The sequence below is a fragment of the Onychomys torridus genome, chromosome 19, assembly GCF_903995425.1.
Source record: "Onychomys torridus chromosome 19, mOncTor1.1, whole genome shotgun sequence".
NCBI lineage: Eukaryota > Metazoa > Chordata > Mammalia > Rodentia > Cricetidae > Onychomys > Onychomys torridus.
In genome coordinates, this window is record NC_050461.1 from 58,595,590 (window position 1) to 58,608,491 (window position 12,902).

Consider the following 12,902-nt stretch of genomic DNA (forward strand, 5'->3'; position numbering starts at 1 on the left):
CACAGCCCTCTCAGAAACTGGGCATAAATTACACCAGAAGTGCAGTCGTTCCTACTTAAATCCTAGAAAGCAATCTCCGCATCCTCAACACATGGTCTGAAGAAGGCAGTACTGCCGCCCCTCCCCCAACCCTTACCCCTCAGCATCTTCCTACTCCAAACTTAATGTCTCCAAGCAGGACTCCTGCTTTACTGGTGACCAATCTGGCCATCTGCAACTCTAAGAAAGCAGGGATTTGGGTTAAATCACACTAAGGATTCTGCCACTAGATGGAGAAATTACCCCCAGATCCTTACAGAATCTTCCCACTGATGGGAAAAAAAAAAGCCAGTGATTGCAAAAGCCAGAGCAGTCAGGTTCCTATGGCAACTATATGTAACATTAATCAACTTTATCAACTCATTTTATGCTCTCCCTTGTCTCAGGTGGATACCCTGTATTTTTATGACATTGGCATGTTTTAATTCTGCCATGCACATTCATCTATGATTTATAATATTGAAACTTACTTCATCTTACCTTTTAAAGCCGTTAAGTTTGCATAGGTACCTAAAATGCATCCCTCCCATTCTGCAACTGATTGGTAGCCACAACATTCAAGTTCAGAACAGACTGGAATACACGTTGGGGAGAAAGCCTTTCCCAGAAAACACTTGTACGTAATAACTACAAGGACCATGTGCTGCATATTGCCTTTATTGTGCAGAAAAGAAACTTTCTGCCGATTGTCTTTGGCTACTTTGTCAACAGAAAAGTATCACACAGTTGCCTTCACAACACAAAAAGCTACATGTGCTTAAAGTAGACATCTTCCAGAGGATGGAGCAGTTTCCAATTCAGTTACAATCTGCTGGCTCTGATCTGTCTCTGTCCTCAAAGTTAACTACTCTAAAGCAAGAAGGAGGGGGCATCAGAAGTGTGCCTGTGTCTCACTAAAGTAGGACAGGGGTGGGCAAATTCCGGTACATCAGAGTCACCTACATGTTGTAGAAGAGACAAACACGAGGTATAGGATGCTGGCAAAGGATTCGGACTGCCAGTCACAGGAAACTGGACCATAGCCTCATCTCTGTACCTGGCTTCACCTGTAGGACACACATCACTACCGCAGGTGTCAAGCAAGAGGCTGTGAGACATGATCAACAGGACACAGACTGTTCCTCTTACTTGAAAATGGAGTTAGTAGCAAGCTTTTCTTTCTTTCCCTTGTCCCAAGAGCCTGCCATGCTGTGTCTAGAAGAAGAGCCAATCGACACTGGTTGTTCCAAGTCTTAGCACATGGAGACGAGTTCAATTCACATGGACGGAGGCGACACGGGTGTCCACGAGGCTATGAGGAGGCTTTGGGCCGTGTCGTACTGGCTGTCAGAAATGTCTGTGACTGTAGCAGCCCCTTCATACATCGGGGAGCCAGAGGACGTGGCGGCTGAGACCGTGTGCGTCAGGGGTGCATAATGTGCAGGGGAACCTCGAAAGAGCTGGGCTCCTAGCCCGTTGGACACCCCAGCTGTCTGGGAGCCTGGGGTGATGGTGCCGTTGCTCACAGACCACAGGCTGGGGTACTGGCTGAAATGAAGAAAACAGACGTCAAGGGCTGGGAAGAGGCTCCAAAGGAGATACATGGGGATGAGATGGAGGGGAGAGACTAGTGCTCAGAACACTGTTGTCCGTAATTGCATCATCACAAAGCTTTGCAGCTGGCTTCTCTACTACTACCACATGTCCAGAAGCTACTGTATTAAGAAACAAAATCGATACAAAGCAAACTCAAAGGAAGGTGTGCCTAAGCGCAGTGGACATCAGTGGGCTAGGTTCTGCTAAGGCAGACTCCCCGCAAGCAGCTCTGTGCTCATTAACATACGCAGCTTGCACTGAGCATGAAGGCTAGGAGCTATGTGCCTACTCTGTTAACTAATGTTCCCAACCCCACGGCAACAACCCCTGAATTCATGGAAGAAGCATTCCTCAGAATGTTGGCCCCATCTCATCCAGTGGATAGTGTGCTAGCAATGTCAACACGGGCCAATATGCAAGGGCCCCCAAAGCTGGGCTTGAGACCAGCTCTGCTCTGTAACTGGCCCCATGACTGCTTTTCAGGCTGTCTCCTCGTCTATCAAATGAGGAAGCTGAAATGAGTATCAAGCTCTCTGGTCTACACCCTAGATTAAACCATAACACAATTTTGTTTGGAAAACCTCCCTTAGAGCTCTTCATAAACACACAACACGATCTAACGTAAGACCGCCATTATTTAACATGCCATCCCGTACACCTACCTCAAAGCATTTGAACTTGAGAGCAAGCCTGGGTAAATTAAAGAGGATTACTGGTGTTTTTTACAGGTATGAGTTTCAGACTGAAACACCAAATTGGGATGAGTGATCAGCACTCACTGCAGGCAGATCATCTAGCTTTTTCTTTTTGGGGGGGGGGGGAGTTCAAGACAAGGTTTCTCTGTGTAGCTTTGCACCTTTCCTGGAACTCACTCTGTAGCCCAGGCTGGCCTCGAACTCACAGAGATCCCCCTGGCTCTGCCTCCCGAGTGCTGGGATTAAAGGTGTGCACTACCACCACCCCGGCTCATCTAGCTTCTTAAACAATGTCCTCGGGGCCATTGAGAAGTTTGCTATCTTACACGTGTTTGTTTTAAGAACAGATTAAGGTGGATGTAGTGATACCTGCCTATAACTCCAACAACTCAGGAGGCTGAGGCACGAGAATCAAGACCTTGAGCTCTAGACTGGATAGTGAGTTCAAGGCCAGCCTGGGCTACATACTGGGACCCCATGTCCTAAAAACACTCGACAACTAGATTCTTATTAGTAAAGATCTATATCCTAAACTAAAACAGCTAAGACCTTAGGTAAACACTTGATGGTCTAAACCAGTGGTTCTCAACCTGTGGGTCGCAACCCCTTTGCATATCAAATACCTCACATATCAGATATTACGATTTGTAACAGTAGCAAAATTACAGTTATGAAGTAGCAATGAAATTATTTTATGGATTGGGGGTCACCACAACATGAGGAACTGTATTAAAGGGTTGAAGCATTAGGAAGATTGAGAACCACTGTTTTAGACCATCAGGTACACCTTTGAGGAGGTCAAGGTCACATGATGGCAGGCTCACTCCTTTGTGAAGTAACAGCTCATCAACACCAACCATTGTCCCAGAATTAATGCCTTAGGGCGCCTTTCCTCACTGGAGAGTCAGGGTTGGCACCTCTCTTCGCTCCTCTTTGCCATTGCTTCAGCACTGTGGAGGATTAATAACCCTGAAGGGGATGGATTACCAGCTTCGCTGGGTGTTTTTGAGCCTTCCTATTACAGAACTCTCTGGTCACTCAGTCTCCATCCTGTGCCTGTTTCCCAGCATGCTATTAAGGACATTTACTCCTTGATCCACAGAAAAGCCAGGTGATGTATTGCCTTAACTGAATAAAGGTTCTGCAATATTACTTTAACCACGTGAGCCAACCAACCCCATCAGCCTGAGAGAAACAGCCTGAGGCTGGGGTTATTTAGTATCTTTTTACATTTGGAGAAACTGAGGCTCCGATAAATTAGAGGACTGTTCATCACAGCATATGTTAAGAGCCGTGGGAAGGCTGAACCCTGGTTTGGATAAGTACAGCAGACCATTAGAAAAAAAAATGTAGGTAATCAGAACCAGACAGTCATGGAACCAAGCGTCCCTGGTCCCAGTTCAGTTTAATTACAAACCCAAACCCAACCACCCACAGGTGGGACTCGTAGGCAGAATAAGGAAAAAGGCCAATAGAAATGGGACCAGCAGAGCCACAGGAAGGCTTGCCTCACTCCCCAGACATACCTAGAGCCAGTAGGTGGGCTGGTGCTATGACTCATGGGCAGCATGCTGGTGTGGCCAGGCACTCCCAGGCTAGACCAGTTGTCGTGGGATTGCAGCATGGATAAGCACGCAGATGAATTGTCGGCATAGGCTGAGGGATGTAGAGAGGGGAGTTACCTGACAGGTCTCCGAAAAGGAATAAAATGCAACAAAATGATACTAACAGCCAAACCAGCCCAATGCTGCAGACAAAGGCTGCTGGGGTAGATGACAGTACGCCATTTAAGTAGCCAGCAGGGCAATACTTACTGTTTTTCATTTGAACTATTTGGAAATATATCCTAGTTAACCAAAGCTGTCTCCCGCAGACACTTGTATTACTTATCTTTCTTGTTATTTTTATGGCACTTATTTATTATTTTGTGGCATTGGGGATCAGATTCAGAGCCTTTCAAATGCTAGGCAAGTAATTGCTGAGCCACTGAGCAACACCTAGAATACTTAATTTAAAAAGTAAATAAAAAACATCTGCGGCTTAGTGCACCTTTTCCATGGGGGGGGGGGGTCCCCTAAGGGTTAACCAAATTAAAAATACGCTCTCGCCACCTCAGAAGCTAGCCTCTGGTAGAACAAGTCTCCAGAACTGCTGCCTTTCATTTTGAATCTGCTGTAATTGCTTAATTGTTTTATGGTGTTCTTCAGCCATTTTCCCCCTCCTTTTGGAGCAGGCAAAGTTCTGACTGAGCAGACCACATTGAAGAACCTGCCACAAGTCTCTGGCTGTCCTGGGGCTGAGTTGGGGAAGTTGGTCATGTTGTCTAGAGGACCACCACACCCTCTGGCTTCTGGGTCTGGGTGGACCTGAACTGTGGCTGGTTCTCAGGTGATGCTGGGGGCCTGGGTTCTACACCTCAAGGATCTTTGGTCTAGTCAGAAAGGCTTGCACCTGGCTAATCCAACATGGTCACTTTAGAGGTGTTCGTGAAACATCTAAACTAAAGCTCAGGGGAAAGGCCCAGAGAGCAGTCATTTTTAAAACCTACAGTGTGTTCTGAGGCACATGGAAACTGAAAGCCTCCGTAGGGACTTCTGGTAAACCACCATCCTGACCAAGTCTCTCCAGGAGCCACTAGGAGCTGGGCTCCCTATTCTTCACCGCTGTAGAAATACCTCTCCAGAGGGGTCCTCCCAGCCCCACCCCAGCCACTGATGAACCGGTAGAGAACCTACTTGGAGAGTTGTTCCGATGAGCATACGGGCTGGGGTAAGGTGATGAGCGGTGGTTCCTCAGAGCTGGGTACCTCTCACAGCCGTGTGTGGAGGGAAGAGGGAGGGAGCCTCCAAACTGAGGGTGGGAGCTGGCAGGTGGACAGAGGGTGCTGGTGCCAGGAACAAGCCACCCCCCTGCTGTGAAAAAAGCATGCTGAGTAATGGACCCTTGCTTCAGATTGTCCTAGCTCTATCTAACCCATGAGTCCTTGGAAGTGAAGAATCCACTGTCCCACTCCTCAGTGCAACCTAACCTCAAAATCTCAAGAGTGGAGAGCTCCACACGATGAGCCTGGGATGCTGAGCTCTCGAGGGCCTGAGCTGAGGCCACAGCTCTGTCTTAGGTCTACACCTGAGACCCCCCCCCAAGCCTTGGTGGGATTTCTCTTCTGCTGGCAAGTAGCTTTCTACGAGCTGAGGAGAACGAGACACTTGTTCAAAGGATGCAATATGAAAACAAGAGGAACGCAGTGGGCCGCAGACTGGAGGACCCAGACTGCTCCTCCTCATCTGAGACACACAGTCATGCTCCTGCCTCAGAAATAGCTAGTGGATCCATTTCCTATTTGGTCCCTTCTGTTTTGACTCCCCCAGGACTCCCCAAATTCTCTCCACTACATCTCCTCTCCCAGACAGCTCTATCCACTAAACCTAATGTTTTCTCACACTTTTTATAGTTTTTTTTTTTTTTTAATTAAGCCAAAGGAGCACTCCATGAGACAATTTCCAAACAAGACAGTTCTTCAGACAACGCTTCAAAGATAGAGGAATACACACGTGCCCACACTGGCCTGTGTGACCCCATACTCAGTCCATCTCTTGCCCATTTCTCCCTGATCTGCTCTCAAGTGATTCCCCATAAGCCACAGTGTGGGTCCTGTTTGTTAAATTCATTTGTCAAATTTATAGAAGATGGTGTTAAACTACAGTTTAGAATAATAGCTGGTTCTAGTTTAAGGGCAGAGTGCCAGGCTAGTTTTGGCATCCAGAGAAGGGGCTCTGCAAGCAAGACCCTTCTACCCCTCCACAGTGACTTCCCCAATATTTGCAGATCCCTTCTTGGAAAGAAGGGGGAGGCCAGGCCTTTTCTCTCCCTAGATGTGTCTGCACAGATCTGCACCCCTCATTCTGGCTAAGAGAACTCCCCTAAAGGAATTCTAAAAGAACCAGCCACCTTACAGGCCCCCAAAATCAGCCAAGGGGACTGAGCAGGAAGGTGTCTCATGTGTGTCTTCAAAGACAGCCGTTCAGCTTTCTGCCACTAACAAGAATGGAGATCATCTCCAAGGGGATATGACAAGCTGAATTCTCATCATACCCAAGTCTAAACTCACAGGAGTCCACTCTACTCCTGACTGCTGCAAAACAAAACAAACAAATCCAGAGTTCTTTGGCTGGCCAGTGTCTCAAGCCCAAGATGGTCAGGCAGCTGCCTCCAAAGCAAAGGGCACTTGCCTGGGGCACAAAGAGGGGCCATCCTGCTACCCTACCCTACCATTCCCAGAAAGCCCTCAGCTTCCCTCTGGGTTCTGGTTTTAGTAAATCTTAAAATGAAACAAGCCAGAGGGACATAGAGAATGGAGGTGCAGCAAACCGTACATTGGGAATACCCCGGCTGCTGGCAGTCCCCGGGTTCCTCCGTCACATCTTTATGGTCGTTTCTGAAAGAAAGAAAAAAATTCAGACTGTTCAAAAGGGAGAAGTGCCTGGAAACAGCATGTAGCTTTCTTTCTACCTGGCCCTTTGTCCAGGAGTGGGATTAGAACTCACCTTTCTTTTGCATCGAGGAAGGCTTTCGCAAATGGATTGTATTTAATTTTAAGGGCTGTGATCTGAAAAACAAGAAAGCGTATTTACTAATACCAGAGGATTTAGTGGGGGTAAAAAGTATCATAGGCCTGAAAGCCCAAGGACCAGAATGCTGAGGCAGGGGGACTGCTGTGAATATAAGGATAATCAGGGATACATAGCAAGACCCTGAATCAAATGAGGGGTGGGAAGACACTACCAAAGAAGGAAAAGAGAAATTGAGAGAGAATAGAAACAAGGTGAAATATTCAAATTGAATCAGTCTTTATTTTGAATGAGTTATTTTAAACTTTTTTCCTCTTACCACAGAAGTGGTAAGCCTGAACCCAACTCTGCCTGTATTCAGCACTGTGAATACAGTCCCCAAGCCTAGATGCATGGAGGGCACACTGAGAAGACCCTCTCCCTTCCCCAAGCCTCACCTCCTCGTTCTGGTAGGCAGTCACAGCTATGAACTGGGTCTCGGGGAAGCAGTGGCTAGTGATCATGCGTTGTGGGCCCCCAACTCTCACAATGTGAATCCGAGGCTCGTACTTATGCAAGGAGTTCAACATGATCTGCAGGAGATAAGGAGCAAGAGTGGAGACCAGCGAGCCCCTGCCTTAACACCACAGCTTCCACAGGAACTGCTCGGTGAGAAACGGATGGTGAGAAATGGATGGAGCTACAAAGTCTCCAGGAAACTGCCTGTAGTATGGAGGGCATGGGGTCTGTGGGTGGTGTTTCTCGGCGTTTTACACATCTGCTTCCCACAGCTAGAACTAGAATGTGAGGTGCTAAGCACTATTAAACCTTGTCAGAATAAGGCCACAGACAACTTTAAATGCCTGGCTTGATGGCAACTTGGAGTGAGTTTTCTAGGAACAGGCTCCAATAAAAGGCTTTTGAGAAGAGTGGAGTGCACTTTAAGGTGACTGAGGATTCTAAGTCAAAGCCCACCTGTCCACAGCGCTAGGAGAGACAGGGCCTGAGTGGTTTCCCAAGAGGCAGCCCTGACTCCACCGAGCCTTCCAGGGTGAGTGAGGACTCCCAGCTCCCTTCTTCAGGCCCCGGTGTGACCCTTATCAGCTTAATATAAACAGTACTAAAGATTTAATTGGGGAAGCCTGTGGTCGCTTCTGTGAAGCTGACAGAAGCTGAGGGAGCCCTTCTAGGCTCCCAGCTGGGGGAGGTGCAGCCCTCCGGCCCTGGGCTGGGGCCCAGCGACTGTCTCCTGCACACCCTACCTGCCCTCCTCCGTTGAGCTTGTTGGTGAGTTTGACTTTGCTGAAAGACACCGGCGCCTTCATCCAGTGGGCCCCGAAGTTGGGCGAGTCTGGGTGGATGTAGACGCAGCTGGGCGCCTGAGGCTCCGGCTTGCCCCCAGGTACCCACTCCCCGTTCACGTACTTCCAGCGGTGATTGTCAGCTGCCACGAAGTCCAGCAGGAAGGAGTACATGGCATTGGGGTCCAGACCCGACACGTTCACCTTCAGCACCGGGAACATCCTCCTGGAAAAGACAGGTCACAGCAGGAGGACCCCGAAACTAACCCATCGGTCAGGAGAGAGGAAAGCCTGGCACAAAGTGTTCATGACTAGTCAAAGAAGGGCCCCTGCAATAGGTCTCATAAGCTTCTTTTCTCGAGCTGTCTCAGTTCTGGCATCAAATCCATCTCCCCACTAAGCCCACGGTCTCTTGAGACAGCAGAGGGACAAACCTGGCCAAGACTTTCGGAGACTCAGGTCATCCTGGCCACACTAGTGTAGACCTAGGTGCCCTAGAGTTCGAATACCTCCTTCCCAGGTTTCGTCAGTGAAAGTCCTGGAGAAACTAAGGTTAGGAATCCCTGCGGCAGTAAAGCGGGAAGAGACAGACAGTCTCCGGCCTTAAGCGGAGAGAAGGTGCTCCATCCCGCCCCCCTACCCCCCAAGGCACTCGCCATGCCCCACACTGCAGACTCGCAGCACGCACCTACCTGCCGTTCTTGGTCACAATCATCTCGTTCGTTAACTCCTTGAAGCGCAGCCACAGCTCGCTCTCCTCCAAGCCCACTCGCAGCTCCCGCTCGGTGGGGTCGCCCTTCTCGCTGCCCGCCTGCAGCTCGCTCTCCACGGCGCTGAGCAGGTGGTCCACTCGGTACTGCAGGCTCTTCCCTGCGCTCTCGGTGCCGGGGGAGCTCATCCTCCGGCCGCCCTCTCCACCGCCCCAGAGTCTTGACTGCCTACCCAAGAGCCACCTTCACTCTCTCAGCACCGCTTTTGCAAGAAAGAGGGTCACTCGCGGAGCCCAGAGACCACACCTGGGTCCCAACACGTTCGCCAAAGGAGGGCCAGGACTGGGGTGTGGGGGGAAGGGGGCGGGGAGAGGGGAGAGGGGCTGGGGAGCCGTGGTTCCACTTGAACTCCCGCAAGTCGCGACGACAAGAATAAGTCTCTGGGGTAGAGAAAATGGGTCCCCTCCCCATAAATACAGCCGAAGTGGCCTCGCAGGGGGCGCGGCGGATTGGGCGGGACACCCTTTGAAGTACCTAGCCGCTGCCCATTGGCGGTGCGCGGCCATATCAGACCGGCCGGGCGGGCCCGGAGGCCCGGGGGCCAACAATGGGCTCTCGCGCGCGCTTCCTGTAAGGAAAGCGTCGGGCGCAGTCCCGACACCCCCGCCCTCCCCAAATGTTTGCACCTCCATCAAAGCGGCGGGGCGGACCCTGGGGGGGAGGGTAAGGAGCAGGGCCGAAGCCACCCAAGCCAGCCGCTCCCAGAGCAACTGCTAAGCTCTCCACTCCCACGCTCACACCGCGCTCTCCAAGCGCACCCCAGCGCCTGCGGCTGTGCCCCCACGGAGTGTCCACGCTGCGCGCACCTGCGGGGACTACGGCGGATCTGCGCCTCTCGGGTCTCCCTGACCTCTCCGAAGCCTCAGCTCCCAGAGGTGCAGCAGCTTCGGGACGCGTCCCCTCCTCGCCCTATGGACTGCCACTAACTCCCACCTCGCCGTCTGGGTTCCCCAAGACCTTCACCTGCGTAGAGAGGGAAGCCCGGTGCGGATCTGTTCAGATAGCGACCCTAGTAGGAGATGTCCTCGCGTCCCACATAAAAGCTGGACTTTGGTGACGGTGGCTGCTCCTGCACCGAGTGTGGCCCCGGGATCCCCTGGTTCTTTGCCCGGGGGATTGTTGGAACGCACGCTGGGCGCGTTTCCCTACCCGCCTCCGCACCAAGCGGTGTGGGCAGCAGTTGGTTTATTACCTCTCGGTGAGAACCTCTGCCGGAGAGCAAGGGGAAGGTGACAAAGAGCAGGAAATAGTTCAATGGGGTCTCTTTAAACAATAACATTCCTCTAAAACAGGAGCCCAGGAAGCGGGAAGGAAGCCAGAGATCGCGCCCAGCTCTTTAACGAGGGCCTGGGTCCTAAGCCTCCGTTTCCCCGTCTTCCACACGCGCACCCCACCCGGAAGCTTCTTGGAAGAGGCCCCAGCATCAGGTGGGGCACCCACTTCTGAAAGTTCTGTGCCTCTCTGAGTCTCCCTGGGAAGTCTTTGGGGTTAGAGTTGCGGAGTAAGCCAGACCCCGGCTCCGGGCTCTACCTGCTTCCAACTTCTGGGAGAGAGGGGTTTCCGGGAACCAACCGACGAGGAAGAAACTCCGGGATAGGGTGGGAACACGTCCCAGGCTACTTTCCTCGGCCCTTTTCCAACTGACTACTGGGAGCTGCGAGAAGCGTAGCTATCCCGCTTATTTGCTCTTTTATAGTCTAGGATGTAAAGAAATTTCGGGCTGACCCGGGGGAGACGTTCCTTCTGCTGAGACGCCAAAAGGCCCTCATTTGCGCTCAACCCCGACCCTCCAGCAACGCCCACCAGCCAGCTTGTGTTATGGGTTTACAGGAGTCCGGGCACTCGGAATAAAGGGCCTGGGTGAAGGGGACTTGAAGACAGAGCGAGGTTGGGTACGCAAGTGACTGAAGGCCTCTAACCTCGGGCGTGAAGGTGAAACCGGCCCTGGGAATGTGGTTGCTCACGGGTGGATTTTCTTCTAGCTTCCACACAGCTGGTGGAAGATCGCTCTGGATCTTCCATTCTCCAAGTGGGAGGAGGCAAATAAATGTTACTTTTTCTACCGTGAGCAGTGAAATCTACACTCTGGGCTAGAAGCAACTCTTTCAATGCTTCGCTATTTTGCCCCTACCCTCTTCTGTGGTTGATTTCTGATCTTTGTCCCCAGAACCTCATCCACAGCCTTTTCAAGGAAGGCTGCAGTGCATGACAGTTTACATCCAAAAACTTCCTCCAGGTCAGCTATAAAGAATTTCCAGTTAATAACCTGAGCTTCCTTGGGAGAGAGGCATGGCTTAGAACTCTCTCCGCTCTTCTGCTTCTCTCTGCCTCAACCTCCCCAGGATAGGCAGAGGAGCCTCATGCCTGGGCCTCGACAGCCACAACCTTCCCACGAAGAGCAAACAAAGGAAAAATCCCGGGAACCATAAATGCATGCCCACGGCAATTCCCAGAGGGGTAGTTCCCCTGATCTCACCCCTTCCCAGACAACAAAGCCCCTGGGAGTAGAGACATCCTGGATCCTGACCTCACCTCCAGGGTCTTCTTTCTTGAAAGAAAAGGGGGGGGGGTGGAGCATTTCTTTTGTGACGCTGGGAATAACGTACTCCATGTTGCAGAACACCGATACATGGGTCCGAAATCACTGTTCAGATTTAGTGTGCCCAGCTAGTCCTTCTCCACTTCCTGTTCCCCCAAGTTGACCAAGCAGACACAGTATCCCCAAATCCTAGGTTAGTGCACAGTTCTTTCGACTGCATAACATTGAGGGGGGTTTTGTTTATTTTTTAGGACCTTGGACTGTCTGCGTTGGCTGTGGTTTTGTAGAAAAGAATAAAGACAGGCTTTCAGAGTGGGCCAGCAGGACTCACCTGTCACTGGTCACTGTGACTGGGAAGAGAGTTACCCCACTGTAAAGTCCTGAACTGCAAGCAGATGGGAGGGGCAGAGCCAGGTGAGGGCTAGCTGGAGAAGGTGTCTTCAAGTCAAATCCTATCCTAGCTGTCCTCGTGAGCCAGTGTTCTGGTAGTTCAGGGACAGGAGCGGACACATTGAAAACAAATAAACCAGCCAGCATTTCTCCCTAACCTCTCTGGTTTTTGAATCCAATGCTGAAGAGGAGACTCTGTGGCCATGGGCTTGGCACCTTCTAGGGCAGGTATGAGACTCTTCAGCCTCCTTACCTAAGCTTTCCATGCCCAGTGTGTCCAGGCTTCTGCAGAAGTAAATCAGGGGGAGCGCTTGTGCCTCATTCAGTGAGGGTCTTGGTGCAAGCCCCAGGGGTCATCCGTGCCTGGGAATGACTGCCCCTGTGTCTTCTCCAGTCTCCTGCTTCTGCCCCGAGCTGTTTCATCTCAGGTCCTTCTGCATGTATTGAATGGTGTGTGAAGTGTTTGCGCCACACCACCCTGTCAATGTCTCTCTGTCACTCTTGGGGTTTTGCTGCCTCCCATGCAGATTTTATTTCTTTGCCTTCCCTTTGAGTTTCTGGCAGACACGGTTCCCTATAAATCTCATGCTATTTATTCCACGGTCTTCTATGGCAGCCCTTCTCCTTCAGGCTGCTTGTGACTCCTAGAGGCCACAGGGTTCTGCCTTATATTCAGGCCTGACAGCTGTTTTTAGGTGACCACTGTGGGGTTATTTCCTTTTAGTCTTGGGCTATTCCCCTGCCCTCCGCATTAGCCCTTTGAGGGAGATTCTATATTTCGCTTTCCTTCCTCCGACTGCTCCCAGGCTAAATCTGATATAAACCCATCTTTGCAATGGATCCTTGGCCGCATTCAGATATGGTAGGTACCTCATTTCTAATCCTTTTGAGTTCAGGGACGGCCATGGAGTGCAGGTATCCAAAGATGTCACTGTGTCCAGGAGGAACAGCAGCCACTGCACTGAAACCCACCCACCAGTGGTGTTTTAACTACAGCCAACACAGACCTGGCAGCCCTGCATACATCCTAAAGACATCTGCCATCA

General features: G+C 51.0%; 1 protein-coding gene across 3 annotated transcripts; it reads right to left on the minus strand.

Moving 5' to 3' along the window:
• Positions 1–675: 675 nt before the first annotated feature.
• On the minus strand, positions 676–9,182 carry Tbxt (T-box transcription factor T). Of its 3 annotated transcripts, none has more exons than XM_036169145.1 (8): positions 8,850–9,182; positions 8,119–8,383; positions 7,315–7,449; positions 6,854–6,915; positions 6,683–6,744; positions 5,045–5,218; positions 3,836–3,965; positions 676–1,566 (listed from the first exon to the last, which is right to left on the minus strand). In XM_036169145.1, exons 1-8 carry the CDS (start codon positions 9,053–9,055, stop codon positions 1,296–1,298), a joined length of 1,305 nt encoding a protein of 434 aa, XP_036025038.1. In that variant the 5' UTR covers positions 9,056–9,182; the 3' UTR covers positions 676–1,295. The 3 variants fall into 3 exon arrangements, with proteins under 3 accessions (XP_036025038.1, XP_036025037.1, XP_036025039.1); XM_036169144.1 differs by having other exon boundaries at positions 1,283–1,566; positions 5,045–5,221; positions 8,850–9,167; XM_036169146.1 differs by lacking the exon at positions 5,045–5,218 and having other exon boundaries at positions 1,283–1,566; positions 8,850–9,167.
• Positions 9,183–12,902: the final 3,720 nt, after the last annotated feature.

Excerpts from the sequence above, each read along its gene's own strand:
- Tbxt (XM_036169144.1), bottom strand. The coding sequence starts at position 9,055 with ATGAGCTCCCCCGGCACCGAGAGCGCAGGGAAGAGCCTGCAGTACCGA. Across the intron at positions 6,745-6,853 it reads TTCCTCGATGCAAAAGAAAG|AAACGACCATAAAGATGTGA; the intron begins GTGAGTTCTAAT and ends TCTTTCTTTCAG. Across the intron at positions 3,966-5,044 it reads TCATCGGAACAACTCTCCAA|CCTATGCCGACAATTCATCT; the intron begins GTAGGTTCTCTA and ends TACATCCCTCAG.